The sequence below is a fragment of the Sorex fumeus genome, unplaced genomic scaffold (assembly GCF_029834395.1).
Source record: "Sorex fumeus unplaced genomic scaffold, SorFum_2.1 ptg000047l, whole genome shotgun sequence".
In the NCBI taxonomy this organism is placed as follows: domain Eukaryota; kingdom Metazoa; phylum Chordata; class Mammalia; order Eulipotyphla; family Soricidae; genus Sorex; species Sorex fumeus.
This window is the reverse complement of record NW_026606104.1, coordinates 35,990,897-36,010,941: the sequence shown is the minus strand read 5'-3', so window position 1 is coordinate 36,010,941 and position 20,045 is coordinate 35,990,897. Positions and strand designations below refer to the sequence as shown.

Below are 20,045 nucleotides of genomic sequence, written 5' to 3'. Positions count from 1 at the left end.
AAAGCCGGGTGAGAAAGGCCGAGCGGTACACGGGGTCTGTTTTCATAGGAGAGAAACTGTGTCGGGCTCTCCCTGAGGACCGGAGGCCGCCCTCTGATTGACACGAGCAGGTGGTTTTGTTTGGCTCAGAGCCGCCGGGGGAAATAACTCAGCTTTTCCCACTGAGGTGGGTTACCCGTGGACAAAGGCAGTGTTGCATCTGAGAGCCAGAGCTTGGCAGGGTGTGTGCCCCGGGCGCTGGGAGGGCAAGGGATGGGGTGGGGTGGGAGGGTTGCACAATTCTCTGAGCCTTGTGGCTCAGCCTGACCCAGGGCTGGCCTGGAATGAAGGGAAGGAGCTGAGTGGACGGGGCCAGGACGAGGGGTTGGGGGGTGAGGGTGTTTTCTCATGAGCCAGGGAAAGCCGGTGGGGAGGGCGGGGCCTGCAGATGGCCTGCGGTTTTAAGTCCCAGGAAATCTGGCCATAGATTTGGCCCTTTCTGCCAGCTGACCCTGACCCTGTCTCCTGGACATGGTGAGATGTGGATATGTGGAGGTTTGGTGACTCAGAGTCCCCTAATCCTGGGGGAAGAAAAAAAAAACTAGGACTTGTGTCCTTCCGTGGGAGCTGGTCACTCCTTCCACCTCTGCTCAGGCCTCCTCGGCGCCCCTGGGGGTGGGGGCACCCTTCCGGGCTCTCTGTAGGGAGGGATGCTTCTGAATCACTCCCCTTCTCTCCCACAGGCTGGGTGCAACAGAGCACCCTCCGGGCCCTGTGTTAGAGGGCATTTTCCAGCCAACTGAGAGGCAGGGGCTAGGGGTGGGGTGGGAGGAGAGAAGAAAAGACCCAGAAAAAGATGGAAAGGTGGGAAGGAAGGACTGGACGCAGATGTGTGTGTGTGTGTGTGTGTGTGTGTGTGTGTGCGTACGCGCACACGCAGGGGTGAGAGTGCCCTTTTAAGCACCCACAATATTCCAGGCACTCCAATTCTCCCTTGGTCATCCCAGTGCCCACCCCAGAGATGGGGTTATCATCCCCCACCCCTATTTTCTGTTGAAGACACTGAAGCCCAGAGAGGCAAAGCAAGCAGCCCCTGGCTGCACAGCCACTGGGCAAGCAGCAGAGCCTGAGCGCCGATGCAAAGGCACTTACTGGCAAAGTCCACCTGGGTTGTCCCTCCCCGGCTTCCTCTAACTCTTGGGAACTTCGGGAGAGGCCTCCTGGGAAAAGGAAAGCCCAGGAGAGACCTCGAGAAGGTGAGGAGAAGGAAGAGGAGCCGGAAGAGGCGCAGGGAAGGGTGAAGCGAGAAGGGCGGGGTGGGGCGCAGAGAAGCGCGGCCCCGGGTTAAGGCCTGGTGTTCCGACAACCCGCTAAGCTGGAGAAATGAATTCTGATCCCTCCAAAACCCAACCTTGGAAAATGTGCAAGAGAAGGGTCTCCTTTCAGGGGAGGAGGAAATCCTCCACACCTCCTCCCGACGCCCCGGTAATGCAAGGATGTCCCCAATCTGCTTTGAGGAACGGGGAGATTAAGAATAATAAAAAAATTGCAATAAAATATGTGTGAAGGAGGGGGTAATTGTGGACAAACGCAGCATTCAAATTCATTTTTCAGCTCTTTTACACACCATTTCAATCTTATTTTCTGCTTGTTAATGAGATCTTGTTGCCTGGGCTAGGCAAAACCTTCCAATATCAGGACGTAATTGCACATAATTTTCTCTCCTACCAGTGATTTGCATCAGTTTTTTAAAAATTCTGGGCTATTTAACACCCCACAGGCCCCCTCCCCATCCCTCAGCCTGTAAATCTCCCTCTCCTCCTCCTTCCTCGTCCCTGGTCCAGCAAGACTCATTTTAAATGCTTATTATAAACGCACTGTCACCAATAAAGGGTGGGGGTACGAAGAGGAAGTGGCAGGGAGAAAGGAGAGCATCAGGGCACAGCACGGTTCTAGGGAACGGAGGTCCTGACCGTTTCTTGCTGAGGGTCAAGAGAAAGTGGTGTAGGGTTGAGTAGATCTCCCTTGGGTCCCAGCAACTCCACTCACCTGCTTGGTGACCTTCAGAGTCACTAAACCTCTCTGAGCTTATTCCCCCCATACAGACTTTCTGTGGGACTTCAGTGACTCCAAGACACTAAAGCACTCCTATGGATCTGGGAATAAAAGTTGAGCCTTGAGTTTTATTCTATTGGCCTCAGGAGGAGCAAGGGACCTTGGCATCTCCCTATGCTATGCCATTCACTGTCCTGTCTCCTAGGAGCTCAATTTCCCCATCTGGACCACCCAGGGCAGACATAACAGGATAACATAGTAATCCTTGCCCTAATTCTATGGCCTTCCAGAATGTACCGTAAGGCTTGTCGTTTGGCAGGCACGTAATCAATATTTATTGAGTGGAAAGAAAGATAGATAGAAGGACATATAAGTCGAATAGATGGATGGAGGAGAGAGGGAGGGAAGGATAGATGAATAGAAGGAAAGAAGGAAAGAAAAAGAGAAAGAAGGAAATGGAAAAGGGAGGAAGGAAGGGAGTGAAGAAGGAAGGAAGGGAGAGAGAGAGGGATGGAGGGAGGGATGGATGGAGGGAGGGAGGGAGGGAGGAGAGAAAGAAGGAAGGGAGGGAGGAAAGAAGGAAGGGAGGGAGGAAGGGAGGGAGGAAGGAAAGAAGGAAGGAAAGAAGGAAGGAAGGAAGGAAGGAAGGAAGGAAGGAAGGAAGGAAGGAACAGATTTATGACCCTACCCATGTCACTCTCCCAATCTCTCAAACTTAAAAGTAAAAGTTCCAGAACTTCCAGATCCAACGAGTGAAGTCAGGTACAGCATGTAACCCCACCATGCCTGACCCCTGCAAACAAAATCTCCAGGTGAGAGGCTACTGAAATATCTGCAGAGGAGGGAAGGGAAATTCAGGAAACAGATTAGAACCAAAAAAAAAAAAAAGCTCCATTAGCTCGGAACTGGAGCAATAGTACAGCAGGTGGGGTGTTTGCCTTGCACGCAGACAACCCGGGTTCGATCCCCAGCAACTCCTACAGTCCCCCCAAGTCCCGCCAGGAATGATCCCTGAGTGCAGAGTCAGGAGTGAGCCCTGAGTACTAGGTATAGCCCTCCCCCCAAAATACAAAATCTCCATTCACTGTCCCTGTGGTCCTGTGACTACTGCACACGTGGAGAATGTACATCATTAGCGGGGGGGGGGGGCAGAGTGGGGGTCGCAATTGTTTATAGGTTCAATAACGTTTATAGGTTCTTTTGCATTTGCTTCCAAGGCAGGAACAGTGTGGGACACTCTGGGAAGCAGAAGGGACAGTGGTGGTCCCACAGGGACGGCCCTGCCTAGGACGCTATGGCCACAACCCTCACTGTCCCCCATGGAGGGATTTGGGGGCAAGTGTCTCCCCCTCTCTGGGTCTGTTTTTCCTTGTAACCATCACCCCTAATGATATATGCGCTAAATAAAGGGTGGAAGAGGAGGAGGAGTCAGCTGAAGGCTGTCTTCTGGGACACACCTCTACAGGTTTCAAAGAGGTCCCCAGCACAGGCCACCTTGTCCTTAGCCTCCAGCCCCGTGACCCAGGAAGCACGGAACTCTTCCCAGGGTTCCTATTTGGGGTGCCTAGACTGGTTAGTGCCACCTGATTTGCTGCTTCCTGTCTCCCCTGTCAGATTGGGAAGGTTCCGAGAGAGACCAGGGCTTCCAACATCAGACTACTTTTCTCTTCCATTAGACTCTCAGCTACCCAGGATGGGCACTGGAGCCTCTAGAGATGGGGCTGTGTCCCTGCCACCTCCCGCATCAGACTGGGGGATTCCTCAGGCTGGCCTCAGTGTCCCTCCTTTCTGTGCCTGGGCACTCCCCCAAACATGACCTATGGACAATTCTAGACTCGGCTGGTCTGAAGGGATCCAACCTAACCACTGGCAGCTGTCAGGTTATTCAATGTCACCCACACCACAAAAGGTCCCATTTGGACCAATGTTCCCTGGAGCTGTCTCTGGAGTTGGGATCAAAATACTGACCCTGGATGAGTTCAGAGCTAATCTTTGCTTCGAAGTAACTGTTCAGTACGGTACTGAGAGACAGCCCAAGGGGGTGCGTGCATACACAGCTTGCTATGCCTATGGGATTCTGGCACTTTCTGGTTCCCCCCACCTTGAGCACCACCAGGAGTGACACCCAAGCACAAAGCCCAGAGTGACCCTCCAAGCTGGGGAGGGGAGTGATTCAGGAGCACCCCTCCCTGCAGAGAACAAAACAACAACACCACCAAAATCTAAATACTTAAACCATAGAGTCAACAACACTGAAATCAACAGACCCAAAGCGTAACAACCACACTTAGAAAGGTGCGGGTCAAGACAGCCGGCTGGAGGTAGGGGGATAAGGGAGGAATCTGGGAACAGAATCTGGGAACGTGGGTGGGGGACTCTGACACTGGTGCTGGGATCCGTGCTGCAATAAGGTGGGTCTGAAACTCAACAGTGAATAACTCTGTCAAGCACAGTGCTTTCATTCAAAAAAATTAAGTTCAAAATAAAATCTCCATGGGGGCTGGAGAGATAGCACAGCGGGTAGGGCATTTGCCTTGCACGCGGTTGACCCCAGTTCGATTCCCAGCATCCCATATGGTCCCCCAAGCGCCACCAGGAGTAATTCCTGAGTACAGAGCCAGGAGTAGCCCCTATGCATTGCCAGGTATGACACAAAAAGAAAAAAAACCCCACAAAATAAAATGTCCATGCTTGACTCAGCCTGGACCTACAGGCCTGCAAGTCCTGGTCCCCCAGGGACCCCTCAGGAAGGAGGGCTCAGGGCAGCGGCCCATCTCTAGATCAACCTGAGCATGAGCTATGATGACGTGGCGGTGCTGAGCACGGACCCTGTGAGGCTGAGACTGGGGTGGGGTGGGGGAAGGGACCAGACTTCCTGTATGACTCAGCAGCTGCTCCCCCCCCCCCTCAATCCCTCCTCTAAGTTCCTGGGGCCTGGGGGGGGGGTGGACCCTCGGTCGACTCATCCATGATGGGGACTGCCTATGACTGAGTCCTTCCTGTGCAGAGACAGGCACTGCCTTCCCCGCATGGCTCCTGAGAGGCGGGAGGGCGGCTTGTGGGGGAAGGTCTCAGGCTGCAGGGCTTTTGAGATGCGGTACAGCATGTAGGGCACTTGCCTTGCATGTGACTGACCTGGGTTTGATCCCCGGCATCACATAGGGTCTGCCGAGCCCACCAGGAGTAACTCCTGAGTGTGGAGCCAGGAGTAACTACTGAGCACCATTGCATGTGACCCAAATACAAAAAAAAAAAAATAGATCTCAGGCTGCAGAGTTTGAATCCCACCATGACTGTTTAAGTGGATTGTGTCTATGACCTTCTCATGGCGGGGAAGCCCCCCACCTCCATCCCTCACCAGACCAGAGAAAGGAGTTGAGTAGGTGCAAGGGCTGGCTCAGAGGTGCAGAGGAGGAAGCTGACTCAAGGAGCAGGCTTCTGGACAAGACCCAGAAACTGGCCCCCTCTCCACCCCTCTCCTACGGAAGTGTTTGCAGCTTAACCCCTGCAGGTTCACGGCACATAAGCAAGAACACATGCAAGCATACAATGCGAACACACACGTGCACGCATGCACACATACACACACACACACAAACATACACACACACACACACACGCACACACCCCAGCACACTCGCAGCTGCCCTCCGGTCGGCCCTGCACACCCCCTCCCCCAGTCCAGCAGCTGTTCACCTCCTGCACCCTCTGCCCGTCAGCCCCTCATCTGTCTTCGCACCTTTGGTGGGAATCTCAGGGAAAGTCCCTGAAGTTCACCCCATCCATCACCCTTCACAGCCTCTCTGCCTGGAGGAGGAACCAGGAGGAAGGCCTCAAGGGTCCCGCAGAGGCGATAGGGGGGTTGGGGGGAAAGTGTTTGGTTCTGGCTGCTGAGAACAGCAGGTCCTTTTCTCTCCCTGCCCGAGGTGCGTTTCTGGGCTGCCACTTGGGAACCTGGCCCATGCTCCAGAAGCCTCGAGAAGCCTCCAGTGGGCTCTTCTTTGCTAGTGAAAAGTGCTGCTTTCAGGGGATACGGTCTACACGGAGACTATGAGCTGCAGGGACAGTGGTTAAGGGGGCTCGGCCCCAGCAGACACTGTGTCCTCCCGTGGAGTGGGTGTTCTATCCCCAAAGACTTCCCCCACTCATCCTGACAGACTTCTTTGGCTTTCTGAGTAATGAGCCTTCTCCAACTGTGGGAGCCCCTGAGGCCAGACCTGGACCACGTTCAGGGGGTGAGTGCTGGGGTCGGTGCTCAGCTGGCTCTGGGGTGCTCCTGCGTCTCACTCCTACCCCTGGGGGTTGAGCTCAGCTCACCAGTCCTTATTGTGAAGGAGACAGAGGTCAGGGCCTTGAACCCCAAAGAGGCGATGTACTTCCAATGGGAAAATACTCTGCTTGGCAGGTCGCATTTCCCTGATGCAGGGCCCCTGGGAGAACCCCAGGCAGGAGCTCCGCCTGCACGGCTGACCTGCCCTGTTACCCCACTCGGTCTGCAGTGACCTTGTGAGGGGCAGCTACGAGGATCCCCATTTCAGGGTTGAGAAAATTAAACCAAGGGCAAGGGAAGGATCTTAGCCACAAGCAAGCATTAGAACTCAAGCGTAATTGGTGCTAAAATAATTACAGTATGTTAATCACAGCAACGGGCATGAACCCCAAACAGGCAGAACCAGGGGCTGGCAAAGTTTTTCTGTAAGGACCAGAGAGCAGATATTTAAGGCTGCGTGTGCCATATGGTCTCTTCTGAAGCTACCCGGCTGCAGTTATAGCCAAAGCAGCCATGAATATGCATAGGGATGGGATGGCCATCTGCCAATAAAACTTTATTTAAAAAAAACAGATTAGCAGATGGGCATGGCTGGGGGCGGGGGGGGGTGGGGTTGGAATTTGCTGCCCTCCCTTTTAACTTTAGGTACAGTGTTCAAGGAGGTTGATCAGATTGTCCTGGCAATGGAAAGCCCAGAGAACCAGCACTGTGTGGGATTCCCAGACCCTGAGAACAGGGAATGCCCTGAATCAGAGCTTAGTAACCTTTGTTTGGTTGTTCATTTATTGCTTTATTTATTTTTTGTGTTTCTACATATTTTTATATTTTACATTAAATTTAAAATGTTATATTGGTATTAATTTTAATATTTTATTTATTTATTCATTGGGGACACCCCTGGAAGTGCCTGGTGGTAACTCCTGACCCTGCATTCAGGAATCATTCCTGGCAGGGTCAGGGAACCATAGGGGATGCTGAAGATGGAACCCGGGTCCACTGAGTACAAGGCAAGTACCCTACCTGCTGTACTATCGCTTCCATCAATCATGCTTTTGTAACGAGGATAAATTCAGGCTCAGGGCGGTGGATGTGCCAAACAGCACCCTGAGCAGAGGAGCTGGCCCAGTGTCCCCTTTCTGCAGCTGCCCAGATGTGGACATCACCAGCAGCCTCACCAGCCACCAGAAGGCAGTGACTTAGAACTACCTACTTTCCACATGGAGATTTGGGAGCCTGCAGCAGCAGCTACAAAAATGAGCTCCTGGCTCCTCAAATGCCGGGACTTTGAGCATCACCAAGTGCTGTTTTCCCCAAGCCCACCAATAACCACCAGCAGCCCCAATGTCATCCTCCAACTTGGCACCTAGAGGACGTTCCCTAACCAGCAAGAGCACCCTCAGGCAATGGGTAACTTCACCAGCAACCAATCACATGGCAGTAAAGAGTTCCAAGCTCCAATGGGAGCAGAGCTCCCGAGCTAGACCCTCAGCCACAATTCTCTCCAGCAACGAGACAGGGCGTGCTTCTCACTCATGGGTCCCTCCTGGGGCTGGTTGGAGAGCAAAGCCCAGCCGTCATGGGCATCTTCCAGGCCATCAGGCCAGGCTCCCCAACTCTACTGGTGGAGAGATGCCTGACCTTGGGGGACCCAAAAGCCAGTTTCAGATGCTGCGGGGCTGGTTTATATATAACACAGAGCCTGTTTCGGGGAGACAGGAAGTATAGAAACCCTTTTCTCTGCACCTCTCTGCTGGGTCCCCCAAATCTGTAGCCGAAAACAGCTCAGTGCTGGGTGAAAGGTCACAGAACACCAAAGCTTTCCTTCAGAGCAGGGGGCACCGCGCAACACCACCTTTCCCCCGGGAGAATACTAGGCCCCAAGCCCTTGCAGGCTGGAGAGGTGACCCAGGGCAGAGGTGCCTACCTGAGGAGACAGGCCGTTGCTGACGGGGTTCATGTGGTTGGAGGGTGCCGCCGGGGTCATGAAGCTGTCCGAGTAGCTGGAGAAACTGTGGCGGGCGCCGTAGGCAGAGCTGGTGTCAGCGGCCGCGGCGGCCAGGCCCCCCTGGTGCATGGTGGATGGTGGCAGGGGCTGGGGCCGGTGCACCGTGCTGCCCCCATCTGTGGAGAGACCCCAGGGAGCGCCTCAGCAGGGCCAGCGCTCTGCTGAGCGTCCACCCTTGGAGGGCAGCAGCGGCTACCACCTACTGGTGCTGCGTGGGCCAGAGCCGTAAGGCCCGGCCGGGTGTGACAGGTGGCCAGTAGGCCAGACAAGCCTGGACAATAGCACACCATTCCTATTGCTTGGTGTTTGGCACAAGGTCGGGGCCCAACAGATGCTACCTGGACAGAAGACCAGGCCTCACTACAGACAGTGTCAATCGACCCCAGCCTGACCTGACGGCATTTTCAGACCATCCACCAGACACCTTCTAAGGGGAGGAGGCAAGAGGATTCCCACTTCACAGATGAAGAAACTGAGGCTGAGTGGGGCCTGGCTCTTGCTGACCATGATAAGGGTTGTGAGCCTCAGGGCCAGGGTCAGGACTGCTGTTTCTATTCCTGGCTGCTGGGCAGAATAGCTGTGGCAGAAGAACACCAGTGGCCTTCTGTGCAGTTGTGCAGTAGGCAGGACTTGAGTTTTTCATCCAACCGCCCATCCATTTCATCCAGAATCATAGGGAGGGTCCCTGTGGCCTTGACACCCTCAGCCTGCCAGCCCGTGAAGAGGATACTGGGGCTTCGAGCTGGGGGTTCTGAATGTGTAGAGGGAGAAGGGGGAGGGGAGGGAGGTCAGGGTTTAAGGGGACGGAAAGCTACCTTCCCCCTCTCTGGGGCACATTAATAAGGATCCTAGGAGAGGCATGTGCCATTACTGCTTGGGAAACTGTTCTCCATGTGTGCATGGAGACAGCTGTGTTTTTCTCCTACAGCCTGCCGGCCGAGGTACCAAGTCCAAGAGCAGGGCTTCTTCTTTGTGCCATAACAGCCTGCCCACATGGAAGCAGACGAACACTCCTTGAAAAACAAGCCCTGGGGGCTGGAGCAATAATACAGTGGGGAGGGCATCTGCCTCACATGTTGCCAACCTGGGTTCCATCCCCAACATCCCCTATGGTTCCCTGAGCACTGCCAAGAGTGATCCTAGAGCGTAGAGCCAAGAGTAACCTCTGAGCACTGCTGGGTTTGACCCCAAAACAAAAAAGCAAAACAGAACAAAGGAAAAGTTATTCCTTCTTGGCTCATGAAGGGAGGAGGCGCGGAGGGTTCCGGGGGTTGGGGTGAGAAGCCAGGACAAGGTGTGGGGACTTACCTTGGGAGATGGTGGTGGTGGGGTAGGTGGAATCCGGCAGCTGGTAGGGGGGCAGCGTGGGCATGCCCGTGGGAGGGAAGCCCCCCGGCAGAAGGTGGTTGAAGGCGGCCAGCTGGTTGGCTCCTGCCTGCTTACGCCAACGGGCACGGCGGTTACTGAACCATACCTGGGTAGGCAGAGAGTGAGGATAGAGATCTCAGCCTGGCTGCTGGTGGCAAGTGGACACAGCTTGAGCCTGTCCCCAGGCCAGCACCCTCCTCCCCGGAGGAGATCACACCTCTGGGTCGCTCAGAATTCATGGCAGAGCCATTTTCTGGCTCCATCCTCTTCTACTCTAGGACCTCCCCGGGGAGGGGGCTATGAGGGCCTAGGTGGCTGATGTGCTGGTCTCACTCCCCCTCAGCTGCTCCTGCTCTGAAGGATGCCTGAGCTCCTCCCCTCCCTTGTTCTGACACACACTCATTCCCGCCTCCTCCAGGAAATTCTTCAGGAAGAAGCTGCATAACCGAAACCTACCGGTTGAGACTTACCAGCCAGACTCAGATATTTTTGTTGCTGTTGCTGTTGTTGTTTTGTTGTTGGTTTGTTTGGGGGCCACATCCAGTGATGCTCAGGACTTACTCCTAGCTCTGCGCTCAAAGATCACTCCTGGTGGATTCAGGGAGCCCACCAGAGTTGGAATGCCGGGGATCGAACCCGGGAAGGCTACAAGCACCCTACCCACTGTACTATCCCTCATCCCCAGGAGTCCTGGCTCTCTGCAGAGACCTGGAGGCCCTGCCCTTTTCCTGCAGTGTACATCCCCTGGACTAGGAAATCACCCTTCACAGAGTTAGACTGAGGGATCGTCAGTAGTAAAAAGATCTCGCATCTCTAAATTTCCCTTCCCATCACATCTTGCTCTGATGGTCGCAAGCCAATCCCTTTGCCAACCATCAGACATGTCTTCCTGCTCCCATTTTACAGAAGGGAAAAGTAAGTCTCCAAGAGCTCAAATGACTTGTCCGAGGTCACGGAGCAACTTTGTAATGGGTCCGATTTTCTAACATAAACCAGTTAGACTTTCCAGTGCCCACTTAGCCAGATTTGCCACAAGTTCCCAGACAGGCCCGAGAAAGAGGAAAATGAGTGTGAGAGAAGGGGCAGCTCCTAGGGGGTCTTTTTTCCCCATCTCTGGGTTTTGCATATGCCATTGCATATGATCCCAGGAGAACCACTTCCTGCAGCTGGCTCCTAGTCTGTAGGCTCAGCTGAAAGGCCACTCTCGCTCCAGCTCCTTCATCACGGCGTGGAAGGTACGTTTAGGAGACTTTCTCCTGGGGGACCTCCAGCCCGCTACTTCCTAACACCAATAGTCTGTGTCTAGGACCTAGGTCCCCCAAGGCATGTATTCATCACTCACCGATAGAGAGGTGATCACAGATATTTTTTGGAGGATGGATGGATGATAGACAGACAGGTGAATTAATAGCCAAATAGATGGATGAACAAACAAGTGGGTAGGTAGGTGGACGGATAGGTAGATTAATGCATGGATGGATGGATGGATGGATGGATGCATGGATGGATGCATGGATGGATGGAAGAATGTTTGATGGATCGATGGATGGATGATAGATGGGTGGGTAGATGGATGGACGGATAAGTAGGTGGAATAATAAATAGATTGATAGATGGGTGGGTGGAGTGATGAATGGATGCACAGACAGATGAGTGGGTGGGTAGGTGGGTGGAATGATGGATGGATGGATGGATGGATGGATAGATAGATGCAGGGACCTGGGGAGCACCTTTGTTTGAATGTCAAACTTCCCTCCTGCCACCCGCTGAGGAGAGACATCTCAGACCAGAGGGAGAGGAGGAAGAGACATCACTGAAGTCAGAAGCAGCCCACTGCTGAGAAGGGCTCAGCTGGGTGCAGTCACGCCTGCAGCCATCCGGAGGCAACCACCCCCTCTCTGACCCAGAGCAGGGGCCCTGCAGGTGACGCTTCTAGCAGGACTTCAATCCTATTGTATTCTTTCACATCCCGTGTGTTTCCTTTCATGCAAGTGATGCCACTTTAAATTTAAAATATGCCGAGTTTTAGGGACCTGGGAGATAGCATGGAGCACGTGCCTGGCACACACAGGATCCCACTTCAGTCCCCAAGAGCACTAAAAGGGTAGCCAAGGTGGGCTCCAGCAGCGCCAGTAAATAAAATACGCTGGTTTTTAAAAATAATAATAACAGGGGGCTGGAACAATAGCACAGCGGGTAGGGCGTTTGCCTTGCATGCAGCCGACCCGGGTTTGATTCCCAGCATCCCATATGGTCCCCCCGAGCACCACCTGGAATAATTCCTGAGTGCATGAGTCAGGAGTAACCCCTGTGCATTGCCGGATGTGACCCCAAAAAAAGAAAATAAATAAATAAATAAATAAATATCATAGTAACAGCAAACGTGGCAAAAATCAGGAAGACGTTGAAGATAAGTTCTGTTAGGGCATGCTGCTCTGGCTGACTGGTTCTTATTTTTCTCCAATAGAGAATGAAATCGGCTGGAAGCATCTTTCTCCCTTCCTTTTCCTTCCCTTCCTCTTCAGTCCACCTCAGCTCCAACTCTTTCTGGGGGCCCAGAGAGATAGCACTGAGGTTAAGGTGCTTGCTTTGTATGAGGCTGACTCTGGTTTGATTCCCCAGAACTACATATGGTTCCCTAAGCACCTCCAGGAATGATCCTTGAGTACAGAGCCAGGAATAAGCTCTGAGTACTGCCAGGTGTGGCCCCAAACCAATAAATGGCAAACAAGCAAAATCTTTGCTGGGTGGGACTCTGCTCCATCCCAAGCAAGAGACTAAAGTTAGAGAGCTGAAAAGGTGTAGCCCCCAACTGCCCTCTGCCTGGGCATGACAGTCACACCAATCAACAGCTGCTTTCTGGCAAAGTCAACTCAGACAAGGTGACATCTCTCAAGAGGGTTGAAGGAAGCACTTCCAGCTGTATCTCTCAGAATCCAGGAGGACTTCCTGGAGGAGAACATCTTTTGCTGCTAGTCTCCTCCCCCATCTTCCCTCTTTGTCCTGTCTCCCCAGCAATGCCTTAAGCTCTGAGGCAGGGTACCCCGCTGGCTCACAGTGTGACATGATGGTGTATGTGGGGTCTCTGGAGCCTCTCTGGCTGGCGGGGTTGGAGCCCTGCCCTGACTTCTAACTAAGTCGGCTTTTAGTGAGCCCAAAACACTCTCCAAGGTTGAGCATGGGACACTCGGCCAAGCACAGGGTGCAAACTGTCCATAACTCGGGGTGAGGGGGGGAATAAGGGCTCCCGGAGGGACAGGGTGATGGCAGCCACCCCAGCCAGCCTCCCTGGCCAGCGCTGAGCCCCCAGATGGTCACGGCTGGGCGCAGTATTAATCTGTGTCCCTTCATGCCCTGCGAGCAGGGAATGAGTTTGCTGGATGCAGCTTGTCCCGACTCTGGCCCTCTCCTGAGGCTTGGGGGCGAAGCGGTCCCAGCCCAGCACAGCCCCTCACTGTGTCTTTCGGGAACAACTTCCTCGGCTCAGTCCCAGCTGGCTCCCCAGAAGGTGGAAAGACTCAGCTGACCAACCTCCCTCCTCTAGGGCCCCTTACCAGAGAGTAACCGAGGCAGAGCACCAAACCTCGTGCCTGGCATGGACTCACCCCAGGGTTCCCTGGTACTACCAGGGTAGTGGGGGTTGTTTTAAGGGGTTGAAGTGGGAGTTTGCCTCCCCCAGTAAACTACTGTTAGAAATGTCATCTTTGAAAGATAAATAAAGTCACATAATAATGGGAGCAACAAGTGGCCAAAGGCAGCAGGACCGGACAGTTGGTCTACAGAACTGAACAAGCGGGGCTGGGCCTTTGAGACACAGGTGGAAAGAGGCACTCTAGTGAGAGACGGGCTGTTGTAGCAATCTGCACACAATAAGACTGTCATTGGCAGGACTAGTAAGTCATGGTACCTCAAAACCCTTAAAAAAAGAGAAGGGGTCCCGGGTCAAAGAAACAGGTCAGGAGATAGAGCATTTTCCTGGCAAGCAGCTGACCCTGTTTGACCCTGGCACCAAATATGGACTCCCAGACACTACCAGATTCAAGCGCTGAGCACAGAGGGAGGAGGAGCCTCAAGCACTGGTGAGTACGGCTCCCTGAGAAATAAAACCAAAGGGAAAATTCCGCTACTGCCTCCAAAATAGGGCGCAGTGGATAGGAACCTTGTATGCAGCTGACCCAGGTTCGATCCCCGGCATCTCATAGGGTCCCCTGATCCCCTCCAGGAGTGACCCCCCCAAACACAGAGCCAGGAGTAAGCCCTGAGCATTGCCGGGTGTGGGCCCCCCCAATTTTTTAAATAGGGTTCTGGGCCCAAGTGATAGTACAGTGGATAAGGCACTGGCCTTGTATAAGGCCAACCTGGGTTCAATCTCCAGCATCCTATATGGTCCCCCAAGCACTGCCAGGAGTGATTCCTGAGTTCAGAGCCAGGAGAACCCCTGAGCATGCTGGGTATGGCCCCGAAACAAAGACACAAAACAAAAATAGGGTTCCATTCAGGAAGGTCTCTGTTTCCAGAGAAACACATGACTCAGAGATCAAAGGGCGCATTCGCTCCAGCCAAATGTGTGAAGCTGGGCTCCATTTATAACAGAAAGCTTGGGGCGGAGTCCAGGAAAGCTGTGATTTCTGTCTGCTGATCCTCTAGTGCCTGCAAGGCAGGTACACAGTAGGTGCTCAGTAAGTGACCCGGGGCTTTCAAGGGTGACCAGAGGGGGAACCACCAATAATGGGTGGAACCATGCTGATAAGGGCCCCTGTTTATGGCCATTCTATCTGCTGGACACTGTGTAAGTGTGTATGTGTAATCCCCAGCCTCGAATCGACTGTTACCATCTCCATGTTGATGAGAAACTGAGACCAGAGAGGGTAGGTTATGAGGTGGGATTCTCCCCAAGGGGTCTAGCTAGGTGCCCATGCTGAGCCAATACAAAATCTGTGCTTCTCTCTGGGCCTTGGAGTTGGGACAAGCCCCTGAGGGCAGCACCACACACTCTCAGAACAGGGCCCTCAAAGCGAGAGAGCAGTGAGCAGAGAGCAACATGCAGCCGTGCTCCGCTGCCTCTGAGTGCAGGAATCCTCCTCTCCGGGACCTTCCTAGCTGAACCCATCTTTTCCTGAGGCCTTTCTGCTCACGGGGTTCACTTCATTTCACACAGCACCTGATGGTCTGGAAGAACCTTCCAACCTTAAGGGACTCAGCCATCAGGCAGTTTGAGTTCCCTATTCACAGATGGTAAATGAGACTCCAGACCAGAAGCTGAGCTTTTGGGGCCAAAGAGATAGTACAGTGGACAGGGCCCTTGCCTTGCACATGACTGACCTGGGTTCAATCCCCAGCACCCCATTGGTCCCTGAACCCTCCAGAAGTGATTCCTGAGTGCAGAGTCAGGAGTAAGCCCTGAGCGCAGAGTCAGGAGTAAGCCCTGAGCACCATGGATTGTGGCCCGTAAAAAGACAAAGAAAAAAAAAACACAAAGACGCTGAGCCCTTGACAAAGCTGATCTGGGAGACTCTTTAGAGACCTTCAGGTTGGTGCCACCCTCTGGACCGCTCACCATGTCAGACACCTCTCTTATTCTCCTGCCAAATGTTCCAGCATGTCTCAATTTCTTTTTGTCACTCTTGGCAGTGCTCAGAGGTCACTCATGGCAGTGCTTGGGAGACCATGCGCATAGTCCTGGGGATCAAGCCCAGGATTTCTGCAGGTAAAGCCTATACTCAGCACTTTGAACTCTCCTGCATCCTGTCTCAATTTGGGGGCGGGGGGGGGGGGGGGGGGAGGAAGGAAGTTAACTTTTGTCCATTTTTTTTAAATTCAACATTGAGAGCTAAAGACATAGTATAGTAGGTAGGCCGCTCACTTTGCACATGATTGACCCAGGTTTGATTCTTGGGGCCCCTGTGACTCCTGAGCACAGATCCAGGAGTAAACTCTGAGCCCAAACAAAATGAACAGGGGTCGGAGCAACAGTACAGCTGGAGGGCATTTTCCGTGCATGTGGCAGACCTGGATTCGATCCTCAGCATCCCTCTGAGCACCGCCCGGAGTGATTCCTGAGTGCGGAGCCCTGAGCATCGCCAGGTGTGGCCCCAAAACCAAGCAAGCAAACTAAAACAAAACCTCAACATTTGTTCCCTCTTCTGTGCTGGGAAAGCTCTCAGACTTGCAGGGAGACTCAGCCCTGCCCTGGAGGAGCTCAAGGTCTGGTGGAGGAGTTAGCATGTGAGGGGGAGGCCCGCCTGGGCCCCCCCACTCTGGGTCTGTCTGGGATCTGCTGCTCCTTCTCCCCCCGCCCGCCCCAGACCTTGAATGGCACCTGTTCCCTGGTCCCCTGGGCCAATAAAGGCAGTGCCCTGACAGCCAGGAAATTTTACAAGCGGTGGCGAGCCTTCAAGGTGGTGGGAAGCAGCCGAGGGCCAGACGTGGGAATGAGAAAGCGCCCGGGAATGTGCCGGGGAACAGCTGCGGGTGGATCAGAGGAGGGAGGGAGGCAGGGCAGGCAGGCTCAGATGTCACCCTGGGAGCAGAGGGGAGGGGGGTGATGAGCAAGGGGGCTGCTGCCCCAGCCCCCCTCCCCCTCCCCTTGGGGGTCTCCCTCAGAGACAGCCTGGGCCTCTCACTCAGGGGAGGGCCAGGGGGGAGGCGGAGAGGTGGGGAGGCCAGAGAGAGTCGCTGATTTCTGCAAGGCTGAAACACAAGTTTGCTTTTAAAAACTTCCCTTTTAAAAACTTTCAAATCCCAGGCTCTGAGTCTATTCACAGCTTGCCTAGTTCCTCCACTGGATCTATTTCTGGGCCTGTTACTTTGTGGGGGGTGGGGGGGGGGGGTTGGGGAGGGGGCGGTGTGCAGCCACAGGGGCCTGATAAGGTGGTCTGTGAACAGGTGTGAGAGCCCCCAGCAATTTCGGGTAGTCTTTGGCATACCACCTCCCCCCACCCCCAACACTGTTCAGGGAGGAGACAGGCCCAGGGATGGAGGGCCACCCCACAGAAGCTGCGCCTCATGACCAGCTTGGACCCCATCCCCACTCAGCCGGGATGTGTCCAGACTCCGCCTCTTCCCTGGCTCCCTCCTATGCTCTATTGATGCTCTATTTGTCCATCCTCTTTTTTTTTTTTCTTTTAAACCTGGAGGATGAGCTCCATCCAGCAAGGCTCTCTGCATTCCTGCCACTCCTAGGCGGTCGGTCAACACCCTTTATTGCCCCTTATCCCACTTTCATGCCATTGGCATTGTCTCCTTGGTCGCTGGACCTCCTGACGGTTGCGACCCCCAGAACCTGCTAAGCATTCACTCCCTGGCCATCCCCCCCACCCCTCATTGCTGGTCTTTGTCTCCCCTCGCGCCCCCCCAGCCTCCCACCAGGCACCTCCTCACCTGGACGCGCGCCTCCGTCAGCTTGGTCCTCTGGGCCAGCTCCTCGCGGGTGTAGATGTCGGGGTAGTGAGTCCGCTCGAAGGCCTTCTCCAGCTCCTCCAGCTGCTCGGCCGTGAAGGTGGTCCGGCTACGGCGTTGTTTGCGCTTCAGCGGCAGATCCGGTTCTGACTCCACGTCCGAGCCTTCATCCAGGCGGTTCCCTGAGGAGAAGGAGGGCCTGGTGAGACGAGACGGAGCTGCTTGGTGCCCACGCACAGACCCATGGTGCCCAGAGACCAGGAAGAGGATGCCCGCGCAGCACCTGCTCATCAGAGCCGATGGTGGGCCAGGACAGCGCCTGGCAGATCAGCCACTCTTTTCCTCTTAATTTTTATTTAGGGGATTTGGGGTCACACCTGGTGAGGCTCAGGGGTTATTCCTGGCTCTGTGCTCAGCAATCACCCTGGCTGGGACCATATGGGGTGCTGGGGATTGAACCCCAGTTGACTGGGTGTAAGGCAAGCACCCTACCTGCAGTATTATCGCTCTGGCCTCTCTCTTAATTTTAAAATTTTATTAGAGTTAAAGTAATATGTTTCCTGAGATGCTGACATGGATTGTAACTGTGCACACAGTGACCTCATGTCACCAGCACCAAAATGCCCCATCCCCCCCATCCCCCGTCCATAACTGTGAGTCACATCCTGTCCACCTATCACCCCAGAGCATCTTGACTTCAGCTTGTGTGCCAGTACCCAGGCTTTGCTATCAAGTGATGCTTGCTATGCCCTTGTTAGTTTCCCTGTACCACAGATGAGTGAGGTCATATGGTCCTTATCTTTCTCCCTCTGGCTAATTTTGTTCAGAACGATACCCTCCAATTCCATCCAAATTGCAGCAAACTGCATGACTGCATCTTTTCTTACAGTTGCATAGTGTTCTTTCTTACAGCTGCATGCGCAATATTTCACTGTGATATATATGACTATATATATATATATCACAACTTCTCTATCCATTTGTCTGTAATTGGACATTTGGGTTGTTTCCAACGATTTGTACAGTGTTGTAATGAATACAAGTGTGGGTATATCTTTTTGGACTAGTGCAAAGTGGAATTGCTGGGTCATAAGGCAGCACTATCCTTAGTATTTTGAGACACCACCAACATTGTTCATAGAGACTGACGCATAGTATGACCATTCTTTATAAAAGCAAAAACCTCCCGTTAGGCAGGGAGTTCATTTCAACAGACACAGAAATGAATGTGTATGACCCAGGGCTGGTTTCTCAAAGATGCATTTGCCAGAATCCCTGGGACTACCCTCCAAAGCAGGGGCAGCTGGGCTGTAGTGAGGCATGCACACACACACACACACACACACACACACACACACACACACACTGATAAACTGACTCTAGAGGCAAATACTAACCAGGGAGCTACACTGGACCCGGTCTTTGGAAAGACTGTGCATGACATGGCACTGCAGGGCTGTAAACCTGCGGTCTCTGTCATTGCACTTAGAATCACATGATATGGTTTTGCTCGTACTAATGCTCTCAGTGATGACCATGCAGACAATGATGACTGTGTTTGGGGAAAATATTGCAAAAATGTAGGAAAGGAGGAAGGCAGGAAGAAGGGGGGGCAGATCTGTGTGTCAAGTGGTGACCAGGGCATGACTCCATCACCCTACTGATTTTTGTCATCCCAACTGATTTCTACCCTGGGCCTTGGGGGGGGGGGGGTGTTTGGGGGGGGGGGCTTTTGCTTCCTGTGAAGAGAAAGCCAACAAATCTGGAGCAGTCCTGGCTGGAGCTGTCAAGTCAAGAAGATGTTCCTGTCCCTGCTCCAGGCTAAGAGGAGGGGTTTCAGGAAGGGCTTGATCAAGCACCTTGATCCAGCAACTGGAGCTAAGGACACCCTGGGAATCCAACTGGCTCCTTGATCCCACCAATCCTGTGCTTCTTGCCTATCTCTGACCCAGCAGAGAAAGACCCTAGCCAGGGTTCTAGACCTACTAACTCCTGGAGAACTTTGGGGAGCACAGAGGCAGGGGCTAGTAAGAGGAAGGAAAAGAGAAAGGCAGGAGGCCACGGTTATCTTCGTGGCCCCCACCCTGCCCTCTTCCTCCTTTCTCTTTGCCTTCACGCCCTCTTCTCCATCCCTGCTGTTCCTGGAGCACCCTGACTCCGTAGTGCCCGTCCGTTGCCTCACTCACCAGAGCACCAGCTGGGCATCTGTGTGTGCCCGCCGGCGGCCTGGAGAATGGGTGCACAGCCCAAAGGGAGTCGGAAGGGCTCCACGTGCTTCCCCACAGATGAGCCACAGGAGAAGCCAAGGTTCCCAGCCAGGTCTACACAGCACTCTGGATCTGCGTTCCCGTCTTCACCGCTGTTCTACTTGGCTCCTCACGCAGATCTCGTGTCCTCCGACAGGGACTGTCCCTCTGTCTCGTCCCCTCTAAGAGCCCCCCAGCCTCTGAGATGGAGCACCGGGTGAAAGCCGGAGCACCTCCAGGGCCCATGCATGCACCAAAGGGCAGTCAGGTCCCCTGGGCGAAAGCACACAGCTCCAGCAGGGTCCTTAGCCCAGTCCCGGTCCCTCCCTCCTGCCCTCCCGGGCACTGGGAAGGCCCGTGCATGTGACACCACACGGCAGGGCAGCTGTGCGTGTGACAGCAGACGTGCTGTGTAGATACTCGCCGAGACCCTGCCGTGGTTCCTCTGTGGTGGAGCGTGTGGAGCCCTTCCCGCCCCACAAGGGCTGAGTGCCCCGATCTCCAGGCCCCCGGTCGGCACACAGAGGAGCCCAGTTGGTGGCCAGGAGAACCCTCATCCCTAAAGGCACAGAGACCTGGACTGGGTCCAGCCCCCATCTCTGCCCTTGCCGTGAGGCTGCCTGGCTCCTGCCACTGAGAGGGGCTGTGGGAGGCAGAGACTGTACAACAGAATAAATAGTCTGAGGGAAGAAGGGCAATAAAGAGCTTCAGTCTGAGGGGGGAG

General features: G+C 54.0%; 1 protein-coding gene across 3 annotated transcripts in view; it reads right to left on the bottom strand.

The window, feature by feature from the left end:
• The window catches only part of PAX7 (paired box 7), a 108,310-nt gene that overhangs the window by 29,647 nt on the left and 58,618 nt on the right, over positions 1-20,045 (bottom strand). For all 3 annotated transcript variants that reach the window (XM_056123314.1, XM_056123316.1, XM_056123315.1), the window contains exons 5-7: positions 17,058-17,257; positions 9,618-9,783; positions 8,229-8,425 (exon numbers count right to left, since the gene is read on the bottom strand). In XM_056123314.1, coding sequence (XP_055979289.1) covers positions 8,229-8,425; positions 9,618-9,783; positions 17,058-17,257 — 563 coding nt within the window. The remainder of the gene's footprint in view (positions 1-8,228; positions 8,426-9,617; positions 9,784-17,057; positions 17,258-20,045) is intronic.